We start from the raw sequence: 23,166 nt of genomic DNA on the forward strand, positions 1-23,166 counted from the left end.
ACCAAGGGGATAAATGTAGCCACAGTGCCCACTGGCTTGACTCAAAATGCTATTGGCATTGAAAATGAACTAAATGCGTTCTTTCAAATTATTGATAAGTCTATGATTGACGATGTTTTGAGGTACATAATATGTATATCGATCAGCTAAGAGTTGACCACCAATATTCTAGGAGTCGGGACTGTAAAAACATCGACAGGCAAGAGTTTATGGCATACTTTGGTGTGCTATATTTGATCAGTATAAAAAAGTCTCGAGAGAGAAAGAGAGAGAGTCTTGCTGTGCGGCGGTACGGAGCATGGAAAACACTTATCCGTGTGGTTCCATATCATTTACTAAAACGAAATAAATAAAATCTGTTTCCCAGGAACGCGTGGATTTGTATGAAAACGTCCTCGTTCTTTAATACTGATTATTTAATAGTTACTCATACAAAATCAAAAATATCTACGCTATAATAGCCTACTAAATCTGATTAATGACACTAGGCGCTCCCTACGAGGTAAAAGGAACCTCAACACGTGCCCAAAGAGGTGAAAATAACGTTGACGCCGTGTGCAGTCGTGCTAGTCGAATATTTTATTAAGTGCGCATTTTGACAAAAATTTTAATTTTAGTGTTGTTTGTTAATTTCAGATAATTTTTTTAATGAAGCATTCACATGAAATTTTAGAATTTCATTTCCATTGAAGTATTAAGGTTATAACTACATGAAATTCTAAGTGTAAACTCCAGTGGAATTATGAGCTTCTGGCTTTCAACACGATATTTGCGTTGGCATAGGCTCATAACTTTGTATTTTGTATAACCGGAGACAAGACGGTCAGTTGTATCGTGTGTTTTGTTCTTAAGGTCATCACAATAAAGAGCATTGCATTGTAAATTGATGCAATTAAATACGTACCAATAGAGGCATTCATGCCACCTTGTGCAGCGATAGTATGAGACCGTGTGGGAAAAAGCTTGGAGACGAGTGCGACAGTAAAATTTTGCTGCACGAGCCCCACGGTTGTTCTCAGGCCACCGCCTCCTGCGCCGATCACCAGGCAATCATGCTGATGGGTTTCGACAGTGACGGACGCGTAGCGGACACCACCTCCTGTGAGAAGCGGTAAAATTCCTAAATTGGTAGCCAATTGGGAGGTGTTCGTTTTTTGAAAGTAATGCAAACAACGGAAAGTTTCTCATTTATGGACAGTGCGACTTCTTCCCGGCCAAGGCCTGCAAAGTAACTATGAAAATCCACTTGTCTGAACTTTTAAATCTACCTCTACTATTAACTATGTAAACAGGCAAAAGAAAAACTCCCAATGCCAACCGCCCAGTGTTCATAATTGCTAGAATTAAAAACACCTACCTAAGCGGTACTGTAAGCGGTGGTACGGTAAGCGGTACTTACTTAAAAAAAAGAAAACGGCGGTAAGATTAAAAGTGTTTTGGTAATCTTTTGGTTTTTACGTGTTTTTTATATTTTGGTCGCAGAAATGAGTGCTAGTGAGAAGAGCTATAACTAAAATACTGTAATAGATACATATTCGAACACATCATCAGAAGTTCAGCAGACAATATACTATTAATGTGTCTGGGAAAACAATTACATTTTCTTTTAACAATTGTGTTAACACTACAAATATTACTTCTAATATTAATTAATACTTTTTTTAATTTTTCTATTACACATCTTCCTCTCTTTACTCTTTTATTATTTCCTCATATTGTTTGAGAATACACTCCGCGGCGGAAACGGTGACTACTTGACTCATATTAATATAAGGCCTCGCAAGCAAACCCTGACTTGCTGGCCTCTGTAACAATGTACTATTACCAAAAAAACTTCTAGTTTTTGTAGTATCTACTCTCCGACATTTATAGACTTGTTCTCGGCGTCTGTGATTTTTGGCAATTAAGTATTACGTTCAAACGTGCAAGCGTCCTCGACTGCCTCGTAAACTTTCATAGCCTTACCTTTGAAGTACAGTGTATCCAAAGGCCTCAATATCCCCCGCAACAACTCCTGTGAATTAAAATCAAATTATGTAATTTATATTATGTCAGATTTCCTGGGGCAGAAAGATTCTTGAATGGAGACCACGAACCGGAAGGCGTTCAGTGGAACGGCCCTCTACTAGATGGACGGATGACCTGGTAAGGGCGTCGGGTCTCCCGGCTGATATGATGATGATATTGATGTAAGATTTCTAAAATTACTTACAATGCCAAGATTAGATTGCAAGTAATTTTCTTAACTAATTTAACGTAACATGATTTAACGTAACATGATTTAACGTAACTTCCCTCAGAATTAGGACCTTGCAGAGAACAGATCCTGCAATGTCGTGTTTATAAAACACGCACTACGCCGTTAGAAATAACACGGAATGTCGGTATTTATACAGCATGAAATCCGGATAGTTTATTTTATATTTGATGTGTCATCATCATATTCCACAGCCCAACTTCACCCGTTTTTGAGTATAGACCTTCCTTCACCGACGACGTAGTCATATCAAAACCATTGGGCGGCGGTGCTCACCTTTGCCTTCAGTAACATGATTTATATTTATAATTTAAATATTTTAAACATCTGTAAACTTCACCAAATCATAAACTATTCCACATCTAAAAACTATCACAATATTCTTAAATTATCCATAGAAATCAAACGATGGTTAAATAATAAATGACGTATGTATATATATGTGTATATATATATATACTGTATGTTTATATACCAATTGGCATTCATTACGTCTGCAAATTGAAATTCGAACAAGATTGGATTACCTTTTTTTTGAATTAAAAACAAAACAGGTCTTTTTGTTTGGATAACTTCTTTTTTGTACGTAAAATTTGTTTCACTTCGAACGCTTTTTCTTTTCGGGAAGTTGAAAAGCTTTCATGTGAGAAGCATGCCTTGTACAGTCAATGGCTAGCGACAGACAGCATGTTGAAATTGCCAAGTTTGATGAGCCGGGTACTCACTAGCGGGAGGTAACATGTCTGCTACAGAAAAGATGCGAATTGTGCTGTACACGACAAGAACTTTGTCGGATCTAGCCACGAAAACGTGTCGTGTCTGTTGCAGAGAAGAAAATGATGATTATGTACACTAGGTATACGAATGCTTTCGGATAGACGTGTGGTGATAGGGTAAATTCCAGGTAGCTGTCGTTTTACTACCGACTGTGGGAAGAAATATGTTTTGTTGACTACTAAGCAACACCCGTCCACGCGCATATACGTTCGTTTACTGACAATGCACCTCACCCCGCCCCATACAATAGCGGCAGAGCGCGTCGTGTCGGGGATAGACACGATTTTTTTCTTGTCCGGCCCCGAAACAGTGTACTCGTGTGCAGAAACGACACGAATTCTTGTATAGACTTCGCGACTTTTCTTAGCGTGGACACGTGCCCTAACCGTAGCATGTTATGTTACCAAAAATCATAGTGTCTATTTTTATAATACTAAATGACGGGATGAACAAGTCGTGAGCCTGGGGGACAGCGACACCCCTGTCCACAACAGTAGTTACTGGGCCATTCAGAGCTTAAAATAGCAGAGATCTTATTGGCACTGCTACTGCGCCCGTCACCCTGAGACATAAGTTGACAAATATCATGTGCTTGTAATTTCACCCTTTAAAACCGGAACGCAATGATCACATTACTGCTAGGCGGCAATAATGTGAACATTACCGTCTATGGGTCATATTCTAGAACTCTACTCGATGCTCAAGTCAGGATTACACTGGAAACACAAGAACTGGAAATACGACCCTAATGACAGCGACTTGAGTATGACTTCGAGGGCTTTAAACCATACTCAAATCCTGACTTGAGCATTGAGTAGAGTTCTAGAATACTCAATGCTCAAGTCAGGATTGCAATTGAAACACAAACACTGGAAATACGACCCTAATGGCAGGAACTTGAGTATGATTTCGAGTGCTTTAAACCATACTCAAATCCCGACTTGAGCATTGAGTAGAGTTCTAGAATACGACTCTCAGTGTCTTAGTGTCTATGTGGTTTGCAAGCTTGCCGCGTAGATACTATGATTTTTGATAACATAACATGCTGTATGTATATGAAACGATCCACTCAGTTTTTTCAGATGACAAGTGACGGGACGAATAAGTAGTGAAAAGAGACACGCCTGTACACAACAGTTGCAGGGCCAGAACATGAGAGACACTCCCACTGCGGCCGTCGCCCTGATCATAAGTTTTTCACCTGCACAATTATCCTTCAAAACCAGAACGCAGTAGTATTCCCCTGGACGAACTACTTTTTACCATCTGGCTATACGGTAAAGCTCCTTTAAAGAATGCCTTGTGGTAATAAGTCCATCATTTGTACTTTACTATATTGTGAAAAAAAAAAACAGTCAAGTGTCGCAGATAAATTTTATTTATTTCATTTACCTATTCATTTTCTAGAATTAAAAATGAGCAAACAAACCGAAGTTCAGCTCGAAGCGTCGACGGCTGGTTCGAAAAAAAAACAAATATGTGCGATGTATTTAAATATGAAAAATAAAAATAGCTTATTAATAACATTTATACAGACATTTTTATTCCATTCTGCGACATTCGAAATAGATCGTACGTTCTGTTTGTGTTTAAGGATATGTGCGTGTATGTACTTCTCTGCAATGAACGTGGCATGCGTACCGGCCTCCACGCTTACCCATCCGCATTGCATTCCTGAATTCAGATCGATAATCCTGCGAAACGGGAATTTGAGGTTGCAAAAGTCCTTTATAACCTACATAAATCTTGTGCACTATTCATAATGACCGAGTGAGCTACATTCAGAATAAAGTTTGGCATTAGTAAACGGCATCGGCACATGATTTCTTTAATGTTAAATGGGGTAGTTTACCTTCGCTTTGCCGTTGTGACGTCACCCATTGAGGGATACGGCTAAAGGGGCGAGGTTCTCGTGCGCGCGCATGCGTGTGCAGCATACGGTGTGCAGCACCTAAAATGACGTAACAAAGATTTGTTCATTTTTTTGAACGTATCCCGCATTGAGTTCATTTCTTTTAAGTTTATTTACGAAATTAATGGTTTAGTGAATGATTAATGACTCACCGTGAAGTCCTTGTTGATAGTTATTTTATTATTTACCATAATCAATTTTCCGTCACACATCTATGCAAGAATGTCGTAATCGTTTATTCTCTTACGTTTTTCTATAAAAATAACAAACGAGTGTCACTGTCATGTCTGTGTTTTTGTTCGCCATTTGAATATACTCTTAAATTAGCATAATTATTTTAAAAATAATAAAATATTGCTTCCCAACGCTATAAGCAAAATGTATCAAACACTTTGTGATGTATTATTTTTTCTCCCAATTTCCTGATAATACTGACTGCATTGTATTATTTTACGAAAACACTTTTCCTTCAAAAGTAAATGGCAACCTTGCAACGAAAAAAAATAGTTATTTTTTTATATATTTTTTTGTGAATATGTTCCACTAGTTTGTTTTTATTGACACAAAAATCGAACAAATACAAAGAATAATACCTTCAATCAAGTTGGACTTATAAGTATGCGTCGGCTGAATTTGAAAACCTCGTCGAAATCTCTTTTCTTTGTCTTGAAGCGCAAAATCGGGCAATTCAAGTTTAAATTACAATTTCTAGACTTTTTTGTTATAAAATGAAGCTATAATCATAGATTGTCACATAATTATTTCTAGTAATTATGATTTTTGTGCCTAATCAATAGTAAAATTCGCATTAATGGACAATTTTGGCTTATGTTTTGTGCGCGTGTTTCATATACCTGTTGTCCTCACCATCGGGGACAAGATGAAAATCAATGCTATGAGCGTAGGCTCTATACTGTGTGTGCTGACCTTGGTCCCGTGTCACACAGTAATTGTAATGATTAATGTTGTAAATTGCAATTGTTGTAATTATTATATCATTGAATAAGTTACGTTAAACGCTTCGTGTGGTGAACAAATTGTTTAAACATAGCCTACATTAGGCAAAAATTCCGCTGATCCAGCCGGATCCTCTTTCGACGTAGTTCTATCTTTGTATCAATATTTCTTATTCAGTTTATTGAGAAATACTAAGGAAAACTTTTTCATAGAACTCTAAAAGAGTTTGTAAGCAAAGTGAGTAGAGAGTAAGAACAATAAGTTCAATTTACGCGAGTTAATTCTGTGTGCGCACATCACTAGCTCACCACACAGGCGGCTTAGAATCGCGCGGTGTCGCGCCGTCCCAAATATTCTTTAACGTAGTAAAATATCAAGAATTGTGCCTTATCTATGTAGTAAAATATAACGGTTAATATATTAGTTCAGCATACTACCTGGGAGTGTCTTCAAGCAGTAGAAAGGTAAGTGGAAGCTTATACTTCTCAATCGATATGTACGAGTATCTGGGATTAACACTTTAACATTACTAAGACGTTAAGGACTTCATTGCACACATCGATCGTGACTTCGCATTGTTAATATAACGTTTAAATTAAATAACCGAAAGTGTTCTAACTTTATAAAATATTTAACCGTTTTTTTAAATGGGGTTCGGTATCACTTACAAAAGACACCTCGATCGCATTCAGATTTTAGATAAACACTAGGTTTTTGAACGAATTTTAAAAGTAAATAAAATAAAATTCTCCAATTAAAAATTTATTTTGTGCCGCTGACAAAAATTCGCATTTTTGCAATTTGGTCTTTATAGATATGTTAAAAAAAAGAAAATTTAGAATAAGTAATCCTAACATGCATATAACTTGTTATTCGATATGTATTGTTAGATGCCACAAAATATATGGAAAAAATACTGTTTATATGAAGTAAGTGTGAACCAGAATGGCAAGCTTTAAAAACCCAATCAAAGTATCAAAATTCATAGAGTAAAAACAACCATATTAATTTGGAAGATATTTATTTCCGTCTATGCATATATTTAATTGTAAAATTGCAAATATTCCTACAAATATATTATTATACAATAATAACAATGCATAATTATAAAAAGAAGTACATGTACCATAGAATTATGATTCTGAAAATCTAATTGAAGATATCTGTAGATTTTACAAAAGAAAAAAAAATATATGAACATTCATACACCGAACAAAATAGCCAGTTTTTTCGGCATGAAATTACAGCCATAATAATCATTGTACTATAATTTTTGATGGTCGGAAGCGGAAATTTTGTGATATCTGAAGAGCACTTCAGATATCACAAAATTTCTTAATGTTTTAAATTCAGCATGTGGCGTTCGGTGAATGTCCTTCTTTAATGAGACGACACCCGAATATGTTCGAACCTTGCTTTTGCTTAACATTTATTCTATACAGCGGAATTAAATGTACACAAGGCAAGGTTAATAACTGCCAGGCGTTAATTTAGAAAAGCACAGCGAACGCCGCCGATGTGGCAACTGACGTCACTAACGCTATGTAAGCAGATTGATATGCTTCTTTTAAAACCATGAATTTGGCCATATTGAAAAGCACATAACGTATACCTATGAAGTAATGATAGGAGAACGGTAAACCTAGAAAGAACTTGATAATTATTACAAGTGCGTCCGGCAAATTGAGGCTCTGAATTAGGGCGACGTAGGAGTCAATACCACAGGGCATAAACAGGGCACCTCCAGCCATCATGACCGCGTAAAACGTGACAATCGTACCTGAAAAAGAAAAATGCACTGAAAAACTGCTGCCATCTTTGGGTGGGAGCTCCCGGACGCCAACTTGGGCCGTTTGACGCGTTTCGAACACTTTCTATAAGAATTGTTGACGATCTTGTACTTATAGACTATATTGAACCACTGTCTTTGAAGACATTGCCTCTATATGCCTGTTCTATCGCATGTAAAGGACAATGTTCTGAAGAACTAATTGACATGATGCCAACAGCAACATTTTATCACCGCACCCCTCGCCACCGGCAGGGAATCCTCACACTCTAGAACCGAGTCGATCTCGTACTGTAAGGCTTCAGAGGAACTTTCTCCCACGTACAATTAGGGGTGGACTGAACTCCCTGTCGGGGTTTTCCCGCAGGAACACAGCATGGAGTCCTTCAAAAGGGGTTTGAAAAGGTTCCTAAAGGGTTGGCAACGCGCTCGTATCGCCCCTGGTGTTGCAGGCGTTCATAGGCGACAGTGACAGCTTTCCGTTAGGCGGGCCGTGCTTGTTTGCTACTTACAAAACTAATATAAAAAAATACAATATAATAAAAAAAAGGCCATCAATCACGGAATCAACAACACATCTTAATTGAACCAATCATTGAAAATACGAGAAGTCGTCTTGTTATATCTATTTGCGGCAGCACATTGTAATGCTTACGATGTTTTTTTAAGTAAATGGACTTGCTTTTGACGACTACATTGCACTGGAGCGGATATAAAGTTTACGATGAAACAAAATCGCCCAAGATGTCTATTCAGTCGCACCTTAAGGATCGGGTTGTATTTGCTCGGAAACACAGTTGTGGGCAAAGAATCCCAAACCTGGCTGTGCGCATAATAAAAATGTAGAAAAGCGCTTAGTATGCCTGAAGGGAATTTGGACCATGTAGAGATAATATCCCGCAGTGTAAGTCTGGGTATCCGATGGTAAATGGAGGCGGGCGAGATGAGCTTATGGCGTTCATGGGTACACTCATCGAAATATATTCTGTCGAAAAACGACAGACAGGCAACTTTGAAGTTTGAACTATAAGGTTTAGATTGAGGTTATCGTCGCCAATAAGTCTATCGGCTCTGCATTCAAGAATCTTGGCTCCGAATCAAGAGCCTCTAATCGATAGATGTTACTTTATGATTTAGCAAATTTTGACAAACTATTTTAAATTTGCCAAATTATTGTTTTGTTTGTGGACGTCCAGGTATATTCGTTTTATTTAGTATCACCTAAATGTGTTACGACTGTTTGTTGCCCTTAAATAATATCGAAAATTAAATAAAATATGACGTAAAAAATATCTCTCGGCAATCATCGGCAATCTTCAAATTTCCGAATGCACTCGAACACAAATTATCATGTCAAGTGATTTCTCATTTATAATAATAACCATTGATTTCAGAACTACGTACTTTATTGCAACATTAATTGTTATTTAATATAATGATGTATTTTTATTGACTACCATAATTTTCATCTATTTTTGTTGTGGCAATAATCCACTAGTTTGCTATTATTATTACTGTTACAAAGGTCTAAATAACAACAAAGAAAAGTTCCTTAGTTCAGATGGATCGATGGAATTTTTCTAAATACAAACTAAAAGAGGCGTTCTTTTTTTCATACGAGTAAAATTGAATTAAAACTAAAAAAAAAAGCTAAAATCCGGTTATTAAGAGGGGAGCAGAGGAAAAATTCCTAATCTTCGATTTGATTTTAGAGGGGTATATCCACTTTAAAGTTAAAAATAAAATATTGTATGAGTAACTACACGATATACTCAAGCATAGACATTAATCAGAAACATAAAACAATAAAGTTTCCTCGATAGATAAAAATCACGAAACGACTTCTAATTTTCACATTTTTTCGATTCATCCTCGAAATGCTACAGGTTATTAGGACAAAAATTTTTATTTATTTATTTATTTATTTTTTATTTATTTATTTATAACTATACATCTACCCTTACAGCTATGCATAGCCAATGTGATAGAGTACAACTCAAGTGACTTATATACTACTAACTAAGAAAAATGTAATATGTATATATACATGTAGGTGCTAACCATAAATTCTATAAATTATCCTATATTTACAAATTATATTATATTTGAACATAACAAACAATAAAAAGAGTCATTCTTGTGAATTCACACAGTGTACATGAAAACAAATCAATTCTGTCCGCCACCTCGTTTAAAATTCGTAACGCTCGTTAGATAATTAACATTGACGTACAATTATATGGACGTCGGGTCCGCGCTAAAAAGTGTCCGAACTTATAGGGCGTTAAAATCGTATACAGAGCGTCATTCACGCTTTAGTCTTCGTTTATTCGACTGACATCGAAGCAAGCAAAATTAGTCAGTACTGCGATGACATTACAATTTAAATTCAACGTTTTAGCTTTTTCATATTCCTTTACATGTCACTACGTTTAAATATTTGTAAGTCAATGATAATTAATTATATTTATGCATGATCGACAACTGTCACTACGGATTTTTTTTAATCCCTTTAGTTTTAGAGTTATTCCGCTAAAACGAATTTGGTATTTTTAATGCGCAAAATTCAACATCTCCTGTCGCATGTCACGCGAACCTCTGGCATATATTTGTTTCACAAATTTGGGCGGAGCCAACGTCAAAACATTTTTGGCATGAGAATTGACTTACATTTAAATGGACGACGGGTCTAATACAAAAACCACGAAAAAATGTCCCAAGTCAACCTATTCGAAATTTAAATTGTAATGTCATCGCAGTATCGCGCTGTCAGTCGAACAAATGAAGACTAAAGCGGAGTGTCGCGCTCTGTATACGATTTTAGCGCCTTACAAGTGCGGACACTTTTTAGCGCGGACCCGACGTCCATATAATTGTAAGTCAATGGCATGAGAGCTCTTAATCTTTCGAACTCAATCACATTCTGAAACAATTTTTTTTTTCTAATAAAATAGTAACCATGGTTACCACGTATAAATAAAAAAAAGACTAGGCTGCATGGTCTAAAGATCTTTGCCTTTACGCAAGGAAAAGTACATACATAACATCAATAATTTCAACAGCTCCACTGCATTTATTTTCTTTTTCTTTTTAGTAATATAATAATTATAAATAGTAAACGGAAGGACCCTGGGTCAAAGCAAAAAGAATGGCTTTACGTTAATTCCCCAACTATGGATAAATCCGTACCTGAGAAGCATTACACTGTAAGTGCTATTTTTGTAATTTTAAAGGGGACGCGATTTTGTGTCGAAATGCAACATGTACAACATTTAGAATGGCTTGAAATAAAACTAATTCAGTTTTAATAACATTTGGCGTACAAACTGCTTTTCAACAAAAAATCGCTTCCCGCGTAAAATTACAAAAATGGCGCTTACAGTGTAATGCTTCTCAGGTACGGAAATATCATTGGTCAACAACACATATACATATATGTCTGTGGTCATTCCCAATACGTATAGAATGTTACGTCCGTCGACGGTACTAGTCGGTGCTATGATACTCTTTTATTAAGAAAGATATCCATAATATTAATATTAGAACTAAGCCTAAACTCATGGTACCAGGATTTCTTTTAACTAAGGTATACGATTCTTTTATGGGGAACTGTATACGTTTTTACGATAAGATTCCGGAGCATATATTCAGTTTACCATTTCCTAAGTTTAAAACTTACATTAAAAGTATTTGAATTGAAAAATCATATTGCAAAATTAAAGAGAATGTGTTAGACAAAGAAGTATAATAGACAACAAGAGTCTAGATTCCACACAAATGTGATTCAAAGTGTATTCCATAGCAGTTAAATTTATTTGAAAAGAGCAATCCCTAGAGTTTCTTGCTCGTTCTTTTCAGGGAGGTCAGTGTCAATAGAATGCGTCCGGTCTGCACCACATGCAAAGGGCAAAGTCAGAAATCCGACGACAGTCGAGACGACGATTGCCGAGAAAATAATTGTAGGTAATTGCCACATGCGATCAGACGTCACAAGTGCTTTTTCTACTCCTGTATCTACTTATTCTGTCAATTATAATTTCATAGACCACGTCCGAGTACCTACCAAGGTACGTCAATGACCACGTCACAAAGACGGTCGTTTTAGCTCTCAACCAAAATTCTAATGTCTACGGTACTCGCTACTAACCTAAAAAATGTAATTAGTTTCAAAAAAAAGAACGTCGTATTTTTGGTAATAATTAAAAGAGTCTCCTTAAACCTACGTTTAAGTGCTACCACTGTGTTCCTCGCCAGAATAACGTTACTGTATTTGTAAAAATATTAAAATTAAAACTGTTTTTGTAAATTTTTATTGAATTGATATTCAATTATTTTTTGTGAAATTACTCCACTAGTTTGTTATAAAAATTAAAACATAGCGAATAGCGACATCTCTCGCCAGGACTGGTAGCTGTAAAGGTACTAACTATAAATCTTTCATAGATTTCTCATAGATGGCGCGACGACTAAAAAGTCGTTGAAAAACCAAAGACACGACCCAAGCACATACAAAAATTGGTTAGATTCGCTGGTTCGTACCGTTGCTTTGTTGGTATAGCGTCTAGCACGGTAAGATGGAAGAAGTTGGTTCGAATCCGGCCGGATCGAAGGAATTTTTTCTGAGTGTTCGATCTTTGTATTAATAATTAAAATTATTTTAAATATCTCAAAACTTTACACAACAACAAAGGCGTAACCATTTGGCAAAAAAAGAGTATTTAAAAACAATATAAAATATCGAATATGATGCTATTGAAACGCTCTACTGCCTCCTGATTCGTTACAATAGAAGCAGAACTTGGAAAATCACGGACACTTTTATTCTATCTCTTTGGTTTTTTGCTTGATATCATTTGTTTGGCTTTTTAAAAATAATCTTTAAATATTGGTCGTGTTTCATTATTTTAAATTATTAGTGGAAATAATTATTGTATGCAATAATTACATAATCAAGTCTTAAAATCGCGTACTTTCTATTTGGGCTACTCGGCAAAGTCTCGTGGCCTAAACCTTAAGCAACAATTGCATAAAATACTGTTACCACGTTAAAGTCATAAAAATAATGAGCTATATAGCTATATATGAAACAAATTATGTATATGTGAAGTGCGATGGGGTGCAATCAATATGCTTGATAGACTCAAAACATCTTTTTCTGTTAACGAGATACGTCTCGGGGGAACAGCGTCCGATTATGTAGGACTGCCAGGCGGTAGCACCGTATACCCGCGAAAAACCACCGGTTAACCACACCGCCATAAAGAGACGCTTCAGGATCCACTTGCGCATACTGCTGGCACGTCGGAGGGTGCCCAGGGGTATAACAACACTCTCAGACTCGGTGGTAAGGTCTCCTGACCCCAGTCAACGGCGAAGGAAGAAGCTGGGTGTGCTGACCCCTTTATCCCTCCGGCCACCGGCTTCGAAACGGGTCAGCAATCGTCCTCTCTGAGCCGCGTCGAGGCCTCCTTATTATAATTGGCACCGAGAGATCCTCTCCTACTATGACAGTAAGGGTATAGAGCTCGCGTACCGCACACTCTGCCAAGGTGTGGCGTGCCGTGTCGACGCGTGCGCAGCGGTCGTAGCAGACGGGAGCTGCCTTCCGACCTATCACGCGATGCAGACACTCACCGAAGCCTCCATGTCCGGTGAGCACCTGGTCGTTCAACCCAGCGGACTAAGCGCTGCCCTGATCCGCAGACTCGAAACATCTGTGTCACTGATTTGTCATAGTATACATTTATTAGACCAAAAGGTTATCGAACGCAAATGATAGAAGATATGTCGAAATGAAATAATTTTCATAAAAATTTTAATCATCATTAACACTTTGTACATAGGCTTTAAGGACTTAACATGGTTTCGAGAGTTGTGAATCTTTGATCTGCAAGTTTCATCACGTTGTTTTCTTTACCTTTACCTTTTAGATCCCCTTGTGAAAAAAAGTTTATCAAGGGAAGCTGCCACTTACCAACAATACAAGCAATAATGTGAGCATTACCGTGTTCCAGTTTGGAAGGCTAAGGGTACTGGTGAAATTACAGGCACAAGGAACTCGTCAATAGTAACGAAAGAGACTCAGTCTTCTAAGGCGTTTTATAACGACTCGACTCTAAAATTAAGACTGGGGCTGGGTATTCGAGTTTTTATTAATAATGTCGTTACTAAAAAACTCAAAAAACTAAAACGACTTATACAATTTGAAAGACTTAAACGACTCGAGTTGTTTTCAAAGGACTTATACCTATTTTATGTCTTATTAAACCGAGTTTATAAATAAAAATGGCCATACGGCTCATGACTCGCGGCTCCCGAGGCTATGAGACGCCAGTCGTTTTAGTCCCATAAGTCTTTAGGGTCGTATGTTAGGTCTTCTTCATGGCGAATTAAGAACACAATGATATTCCACGTGGAAACCGTATAATTTTGACTCCAATTAATTACGTTTTTGATTATACAAGTTATGCGGACGGCAATGAGGAAACGAATGGTAGCGCGCGGCGCGCGTACCAATACTAAACTTGAAAATGATTACAATGCTTCATGTGTCACTACAATATTCCTCCCCTACAACATTTTCGAAAATAAAATTCACACAAAGCTTTTGAATTACAAAACAGAGCCAAAGTATATTAACAACAAACTGCATTACAAATTTAAGTAAGCAAATACCGATAATAATTAATGTTCCTAGATACTCAAATTACATTTCATTTACAAAGTACGAACTTATCGCTAGACCGTAACATGATTCGTTCACTCGCAAGTTGCTATGTTTCGATATGCAACCGTGCAAGATAATTTTTGAAAACCGTAGCTGTCTGTACACATGTTGCCAAGTTGATGGTAATGATTTCGTCGCCTCTTCATAAGCCCGTTAACGTAAATTATAAATGCTTGTATCCTCCCGAGAGAGCTGTTTGGAGTAGGTGCTGCCATTCATCTCCAGGTTCTTGTCGAGAGTCACGTTACTTTCTCCTGGCTATAGTTCACAGTTCGCGTCAAACTTTCTTCTCCTACAAGGAGCAGTGCTCCATCCAAGGCAAGAACGTGAAGCCTCGAAACATCGTGCCTTCGCAAACGATGTCCATGTGCCGATGCGTCGATGTGCGTTAAAGTGGTACGCCTACTGCATTCCGTCTGCCGTCGACCATCGGTTGCACAATTTCTTCACGCGGTGGACTCTTTTGTATCTTCTGCACTGTACTTACAGGAAACTATGCTCTCCGAATTTTTCTTACTACATTACATTAAATTTATATCACTGATTTTTTTTTAAATTGCCTAAAAAATGTTTTTAATCGCGTACTGAAATAATCTTGCTAAATATTGTCCGCATGTTAGCCATTGTTATCCTCGTCGTCCTATTGTGCACGACGGAGTGAGTCGTCCCGTTGATGAAATTTGATTCCGAATTCCAGAAATTTCATGATGAAGGTTGTGTATTTCAAATGTCGGTGGTCACCGGTTTAGGGTCGTATGTTAGGTCTTCTACATGGCGAATTAATAACACAATGGTATTCCACATTTTTGATTATACAAGTTATGTAGCGGTGAGGGAACGACTGGTAGCGCGCGACTCGCGTACCAATACTAAACTTGAAAATGATTACAATGCTAAATGTCTCCGTATAAGTCTTTTAAGCTTCCTAGGGTTAAAAGACTTCGACTCGAATTAGTCTTCAGTTTTAGTCTTATGACTCAAGACTTGAGGTTTAAAAGACTATACTAGTCGTGAGTTGTTGAAAATTAGTCGAGGTTTTTTAAAAGGCCTTAAAAGACTCGAGTCTCTTTCATCACTACTCGTCAACATATGCCTGTGACGGGCGCAGTGGCAGTGCCGCTGAGATCTTTGCGAAGCTCTGAGTGGCACTGTCATTTCGATTACGATTTTTTATTTCTACAGAAATACTTTTTATGCCTACATCCCAAAGTCGGCGAACAAAACCCGCTTGTATTAATGAGTGTTCCTTGCATGTGAGGTTTCGTATCTCGAAATATGTATCGCGTTGGCGAATTTCCAATTTTCGTTTGTCTAAATTGTAGTTTCGAGCCAAGTTGGAATTCGATGGGAGTGTGAGTCCGTTCTACATTGAGATTGAATCAATATGAATGAATTCTGTCTAGAGGACAGCGTCTAAATAAGACTAACACAGACTCTAATTAATAAAAATGGTGATATTTTTCAAGAGACCACCTGGCGGTGAGCCAGGTGAGAGTGGTATGTCCACTTAGAGCTTTAAATCGCAAAGATCACAGTCACTGCATCCGTTACCATAAGATGCTCAGCTGACAAATCCCTTGTCCCTGTAGTTTCATTAGCACCCTTACAGTAATGTTCAGATGTTTTTATGACACCAAAATGACGCGACTGGTTATGGTGTTAAGCAACATGCCTGTCCATAACAGTTACAATGCAATGTGTTAATGAGAGACACTGCATTTCACTAACACCCTTAATCCATCAAAAATGCAGTCATGTAAGCATTGCTGATTGGCGGCACACATAGGTAAGGTGGCAGTACTTCCCAGGACGAACTCTTACACAAGGACCCATTGACCTACCAACAAAAAGACATCGGGTCTAATACAAAAACCACGAAAAAAAAATGTCCGAGGATAACCTATACAAACGTAGTGACATGTAACGAAATGTAAAAAACTGAAACATTTAGTTTAAATTATAACGTCATTGCCATACTGCCTAATTTTGCTTGCAACAATTTAAGGGCCCAAAAACACCATATTCAGCTTCTACTGGAAACTTAACCAAATTCACCATATTTAGCTTCGACTGAAAATTACTTGAACCCAAGATTAATGGAGTAGCCATTTTTATATATATATTATTATGTCGAATTTTGTACAAATTCACTTAAAGGTATAATAAAGAGTTGGGCAGATACATACATACAAATATTGCTACAAATGTGAAAATAAGCGTGTACTATAAGAAATGTACCGATATTCTAACTAACCGTAAACTCAAATATCCGTAATTCCGATTTATAACAAAACCATTACGCTTTCGAGTAATTTTGATGCTTTTTACATAGACAAAATTAGCTTTTGTTTTGTAATCTTCGTAAAAACACATTATGAAAATTCGACCTAATGTTATTTCGGGCAATTGTATTTTCTGACTTCTGATAGGTAATCCCATGCCGTAAAACGAGTACAACAACGTTTTGTTAGTTATTGCTAACGTTTAATAAAAAAATCATTTTAAAAGTAGGATTAAAATCAAAGCAACTCTACAGTTTTTTTGTTCTAAATATTTCAATCGCTTGTAGTTCGAACAATTGAAAATGACCAAGAAATTGATATAAGCTTCTTGAAACTGACATAATGGGTCTATTTCCATCTTTTGCGCAGGCAATGAGTAGAAAAAGGACAGTTAGCTATTTCATTATTTCGTGTGCTTTTGTAATTTATATTTACGATTAAATTAAATATTATAAAATTGCACCATATAACACTTTTAAATTTTTTTTTTTTTATGACATTAAGTAACGGGACGAACAAGTCGTGTGCCTGATGGTAAGCTACACGCCTGCCCATAACAGTTGCAGTGCCACCAAGAGCTTTAAATTACAAAGATCTTGGGGGCACTGCCACTGCGCCCGTCACCCTGAGACATAAGTTGACAAGTCTCATGTGCCTGTAATTTCACCAGCACCCTTACCCTTCACAACCGGAACACAGTAATGTGACCATTACTGCTTGGCGGCAGAAATAGGTAAGGTGGCAGTACTTCCCTGGACGAGCTCTTTCACAAGGAGCTCTACTGCTACTAAAATGACAGCTATGATAACGCAATATATTTATTTAGTGAAAATATGATACAAAATCCTGTTTTCACACTTTACTGCAGTAATTTTTACAAGTTATTATTATTGGTACTGCATGATTGACAACCACGCTGTCACTCGAACAAACGAAGACTATTGCGCGATTGACGCTCTGTATGCGATTTTAACGCCCTACGGGTGCGGACACTTTTTAGAACCTTTTTAGAACCCGACGTCCATTTATTGGTAGGTCAATGCAAAGAACTCTACTACTGTGATTACTCTAGGGCGGCAGGTATTGTTGCAGTGCTTGATTGGACGAACACTTCCCCTGGGAGTTTAACCGCTACTTGTGATTGATTGAAGGAGATAAAGTGGAATACGTGCAATAATTTATTTAGATTCTCTATTTACAAGGGATAATTATATTGAAGGGAGAGTAGACGCAGGATATCATGTGAATGGGGCTTTCCATGCCTTCATGAACAGTCGGAAAGTATCAAAAAAAGTATGACGCCATGTGTGTGGAGAGGTACTGGTTGCTACACCTGTATTAGTGGCGAATGTTTGTTAAGCACTGGATTAGAAGCGGAAAAAACTGTTTTATTAGATCAAATGGTTTAGGTATTTAGTATTAAATAGTGGCTTTAAAAAGCGGCGGCTGCCAGGTGGCTGCTAGGCGCTAGCCAGTAGCGGCGTTAAATCGCGAAGAGTGGAAAAAGGGAAGGGAGCCCTTTGCCTTTGCCCTCGCGTTGAACTCGCCTTATGTTACAGTGAGTGTAGTGCCCTTGCAGGGTTCACGTGCTGTAATCTTTTATGTAACATTAATAATAAATGAATAAGCAACCTAATCCTATGTGCATACGAATCAAGCTCGTTAAGTACGTATCAAGTTTTTCGCTTACCAGTTATCCGCTGTGTTATGGACGTCATTGCAGGCAATGTTGGTCCATAGATTGTCAAATGCGGCGACATTGGCCTCTTCAGCGTCATATTTTTGTGATCGTGATCCATGTAACAAGGTTTCGTATAAGGCTTATAGATTATTTTGTGTTTTGAGCCGCCTTGTGTTGTTCCGCATTCGTTGTACATTATAGGACACGTTGATATTCTTCTACGTAAAATTATTAAAGGAGGACGTCTGTGAGAATGGAAGAAAGATATTATCATCAATGTCATCATCATCGTCATCACCAATTATATGATCCACTGCTACGCACGGTTCTCTACTACTCTCCACTAAAACAATAGAGACAGCAGATTCTAGGGCCCCAATTCTGCATTTTTTTTTAAATCACTAGTTGTTGTAATTCCGTTGAGACTCCACAGATATTATATTGCAATTATGATAATATAATAATGTTAATTGTGCTGAAATGTGTTGAGTCTCAATACAGTGTCAGTGGAATACTAGTGATGGCAATCATACATTCACTCACTAACGATTGTTGTTGTCTTACTAAAACTACTAAGGAAATTATTGTACATATCTTAGTTTTTTAAATTTAGTCAGTAATTTAGTCTCGAAATTATATGTACTTCTTGTTCGTGACTGGCCATTGAAGAGCAGAATGCCAAAAAATTGCAATGGCGGCCAATCGCAAGTCACTATCGAGTATATAACCAGTAACAGAGACGAGATAAGGGCCATCCATCTCTGGCAACTCATCAGGCAAATGGGCCTTATATCACTTTTAAACATCAACTCTCGTTTGTGCTGAAATCACAAATTGGAAAGCTGAAACAGCACAGCGCCAACAACTGACCTGTATGTACGTCGCCGTATATTCCAAAATTATTTTGTATTTATTGTAATAAAGATAATATCTGTAACTACGGGGGCGGTTCCATTCGGTGGTGTGGGAAAAACAGCAAAACGTCTAATTACAAAACAAACGGAATCACATTTCATCGGTAATTAAATATTAAATATGTAATTTTTCAATGTTCGTCTATACAATAAACGCAAAACTCAAGTGATCGATTTGAAGTGAAACAATTGACGAGCCACGTCAATTGTTTCGGATTCGGGCTGGCTAATCGCAGCGCAGTTGTCACCGTAATGATTTGGCAGAATGGTTTTCAAATAAATTAAATGACATTTCGCCTCTATTTCTGGTTATATACTCGATGAGAATACCAAGTTCAAAAACCTTGGCATTGCCACTCTATCAACACACAAGTGAAATGATTTAAAATTAGCAGATTTGAGTCCCTAGTCCCAAGCTAGGGAATTCCCTATACTATGAGCACCATTTTTTAGTAGCAATAGAGCTCCTTGTGAAAGAGTTAATCCAGGGAAGTACCTATTTCTGCCGCCAACCAGTAATGTGAGCATTATTTCTAATAAAACCACCGTGAAACTCAAACATTCGTAGTCAGGATCACCGGGATGGAAAACAGTGTTAGATACTACGTCATTGGTTGGTGTGGATAAGACTAAAGAAAGTTGGTAGTGTAATATGCAATCCTGCGTATGACTTTAATAAAAACGAAGCAAACGAGTCTAGTTGCCCGCCGACGCCGCCGCCTGGGTCCGCAGCTGTACTGAGTCATCGGGCTGCCAGGGCTTTGGCGCGCAGTTTTCGTCGAGTCACCGCCGCGGAGTCTCATGATTAAGGACCACGGTCTGATTCACAACATGTCGAGCAAACATTCGACGTAAACTCGAGAGTTATCTGTTAGTTGAGTAATGCCCTTTTGTTTGTTAAATTTTGAATCAGTCAGCGATAAACTGTTTCTTATAATTTCTATTTTTTGTTTTCAATAAAATGTTAAATGAAACGATGTTAAAAGATGGTAATTTAAATTTATTTTAAACTATTCACATTGTCACTTTTTCTTTTTTCCGCTAATGCGCGGTGTATGTAGTTCGGTATTCTCATAAGCCGTGTCTTGTTTGTGTATCTGTCAATGCGGCGGTAGAGACCTTGTAGTCGTTAATGAGCTTATGTGCACTTTGTCTATACACATTTTTTTTCTTTTACTTTAACGTGAGTATCAACATATGAACTTTTTTAAGCGCGTAATTTCGTGTATCTAATGTTATTTGAGAAAATTGTTACAAGCGAGCTATTCCCATCTGATCCCCTAACCCAGTCATCCGCTTGATCCGTTTTATTTTATATTATTGACCTAAAACGCACATTATTCATCAATTGAAAAGTTTAAAGAAAAACTAAGCTTTTAAATATTACTTACATTGACTTACTAATAAACGGACGTCGAGCTCGCGCTAAAAAGTGTCCGTACCTGTAGAGCGTTAAAGTCGCATACAGAGCGTCAATCGCGCAACAGTATTCATTTGTGCGACCGACAGCGCCGTTGTCGATCATGCAGTGCCAATAATAATAACTTGTAAAAATTAGTGCAGTAATGTGTGAATACAGGATTTTGTATCATATTGTCACTAAACAAATATATTGTGTTATCATAGTTCTCATTTAAAAGTGTTATTTAATACAGTTTTATAGTGTTTAATTTATATATAACTGAATAGTAAATGTAAATTACAAAATAATCAAATACTTAACTGTCCTTTTTCTACACATTGCATGCGCAAAAGGTTGAAAGAGACCCATTACGTCAGTTTCAAGACGCTTATATAAACTTCTTGGTCATTTTCAATTGTTCGAACCACAAGCGATTGAAATATTTAGAACAAAGAAACTATAGAGTCGCTTTGATTTTATTCCTATTTTTTATAATGATTTTTTTTTATTAAACGTTAGCAATAACTAGTAAAATATTGTTGTACTCGTTTTACGGCTTGGGATTACCTATTAGAAGTCAGAAAATACATTTGCCCGAAATAACGTTAGCTCAAAATTATCATAATGTCAAATATATTTTTTTGCGAAGATTACAAAACAAAAGCTAATTTTGTCTTTGAGAGAAGCATCAAAATTACTCGAAAGCGTAACGGTTTTATTATAAATCGATTTTCAGAATTACGGATATTTAAGTTTACGTTTAGTTGGAATACCGGTACATTTTTTATAGTACACGCTTATTTTCACATTTGTAGTAATATTTGTACGTATGTATCTGCCCAACTCTTTATTATATCTTTAAGTGAATTTGTACAAAATTCGACATAATAATATATATAAAAATTAATTAATATTTACGATAAAGGCTACTCCATTACTCTTGTGTACAAGTAATTTTCAGTCGAAGCTAAATATGATGCATTTTGTTAAATTTCCAGTAGAAGCTGGTGTTTTTGGGTCCTTAAATTGTTGCAAGCAAAATTAGGCGGTACTGCAATGACGTTACAATTTAAATTAAAAGTTTTACTTTTTTATATTTCGTTACATGTCTCTACGTTTGTATAGGTTAACTTCAGACGTTTTTTTCGTGGTTTTTGTATTAGACCCGATGTCCATTTGTTGGTAGGTCAATGATTACATAGGGCTGATTTTTTGTTAATTGTGATTTGCAATAAGTCAATATTAATGACCAGTCACAAACAATTTGATTGTCTGTGACAACATTTGATCACTATTGCTCAATAAATGAATATTTGAATTTAAAACTTCTTTTTCTCTTGACTGTACTCATCTTACCGCTGAGAATTGAAAAATATAGAGTGGATCAGCACGGATTTAGAATTGGCGGTGGATCGGTTGTAAGGGTTCAGATGAGAATATCTCGTTATAAGCAATTAGTGTTCAATATCTAAACACTGAGATAGCGTGGATTTACTCTGTTATAAAATCACCGAATAATATAGAAATATTAAGGAACATCAGCTTAACTGTGAAATTGCTGTGAGTTAGCTCATAATTTAGAACGTAGAATATATAATATAGAGAGAAGAAAAAGATAATTTACTTGACCGCCACAAGTGACACCGTACACGAAAAAAGAAGGAAAACAGAAACAAAAATTAAAAACAAAACCATTCAAACTGAAATTCTGAAACAAAATAATAAACAAAACAAAAACTAAATTGAACCGCACATTTTTTACATAAATATAAACAAAGACACTAAGTATAATAATACTGTGTGCGGTGTCAGACGCGGTAACAAAAAGGTCACTAACTCAGTATTTGCTGGAAAATGCAATCAAAGTCAAAGATTATTTATAGGTAAAATAAATTTACACTTGAAATCGTCACATTTAAGTTACTGCTCGTTCACTACGCTGACCTCCCTGAGAAGTATGAGCAAGAAACTCTAGGGATTGCTCTTTTCAAATAAACTGAAATGCTATGGAATACACTTTGAATCAAATTTGTGTGGATTCTGGAACCGTGTCGTCTTTCCATACATCTTTATCTAACACGTAGTCTTCAATTTTGTAATATGATTTTTCGTTCAAAATATTTTTAATGTAGTTTTTAAACTTAGGAAATGATAAACTTAATATATGCTCCGGAATCTTATTGTAAAAACGTATACAGTTCCACATAAAAGAGTTGTTTACCTTGGTTAAACGAAATCGTGGTACCATGAGTTTGGACTTAGCTCTAAGGTTAATATTATGGATATCTTCTTTCTTATTGAAATTACGTATATTTTTACGAGCATATAAAATATTTGAGTAAATGTACTGTGATGCCACAGTCATGATACCAGTCTCCTTAAACTTTTCTCTGAGAGAAACCCGAGAGCCCAGACGGTACCTACACAGAACGAATCGCTCGTTTTTGCAATACAAATATGGTTTGAAT

The 23,166-nt window shown here is 36.7% G+C and overlaps 2 protein-coding genes across 2 annotated transcripts in view; both read right to left on the reverse strand.

The window, feature by feature from the left end:
• Window positions 1–5,137, reverse strand: part of LOC113239172 (succinate dehydrogenase [ubiquinone] flavoprotein subunit, mitochondrial-like) — a 38,014-nt gene extending 32,877 nt beyond the window's left edge. The window contains exons 1-5 of the mRNA XM_026476043.1: window positions 5,099–5,137; window positions 4,912–4,985; window positions 4,611–4,728; window positions 1,915–2,014; window positions 905–1,099 (exon numbers count right to left, since the gene is read on the reverse strand). Coding sequence (XP_026331828.1) covers window positions 905–1,099; window positions 1,915–2,014; window positions 4,611–4,728; window positions 4,912–4,985; window positions 5,099–5,137 — 526 coding nt within the window. The remainder of the gene's footprint in view (window positions 1–904; window positions 1,100–1,914; window positions 2,015–4,610; window positions 4,729–4,911; window positions 4,986–5,098) is intronic.
• Window positions 5,138–7,243: 2,106 nt separating this feature from the next.
• On the reverse strand, window positions 7,244–18,627 carry LOC113239222 (succinate dehydrogenase cytochrome b560 subunit, mitochondrial-like). The gene is made up of 2 exons (XM_026476127.1): window positions 18,392–18,627; window positions 7,244–7,683 (listed from the first exon to the last, which is right to left on the reverse strand). Exons 1-2 carry the CDS (start codon window positions 18,576–18,578, stop codon window positions 7,394–7,396), a joined length of 477 nt encoding a protein of 158 aa, XP_026331912.1. The 5' UTR covers window positions 18,579–18,627; the 3' UTR covers window positions 7,244–7,393.
• Window positions 18,628–23,166: the final 4,539 nt, after the last annotated feature.

Source organism: Hyposmocoma kahamanoa, unplaced genomic scaffold, assembly GCF_003589595.1.
Source record: "Hyposmocoma kahamanoa isolate Upper Pololo Valley unplaced genomic scaffold, ASM358959v1 99702, whole genome shotgun sequence".
Classification (NCBI taxonomy): Eukaryota; Metazoa; Arthropoda; class Insecta; order Lepidoptera; family Cosmopterigidae; genus Hyposmocoma; species Hyposmocoma kahamanoa.

Bases quoted from the DNA above. Each gene is read 5' to 3' on its own strand.
- LOC113239222 (XM_026476127.1), bottom strand. From the start codon at position 18,578: ATGTACAACGAATGCGGAACAACACAAGGCGGCTCAAAACACAAAATA. The intron at 7,684-18,391 runs GTAAGCGAAAAA...TTTCTTTTTCAG, and splicing joins CATAACACAGCGGATAACTG to GTACGATTGTCACGTTTTAC.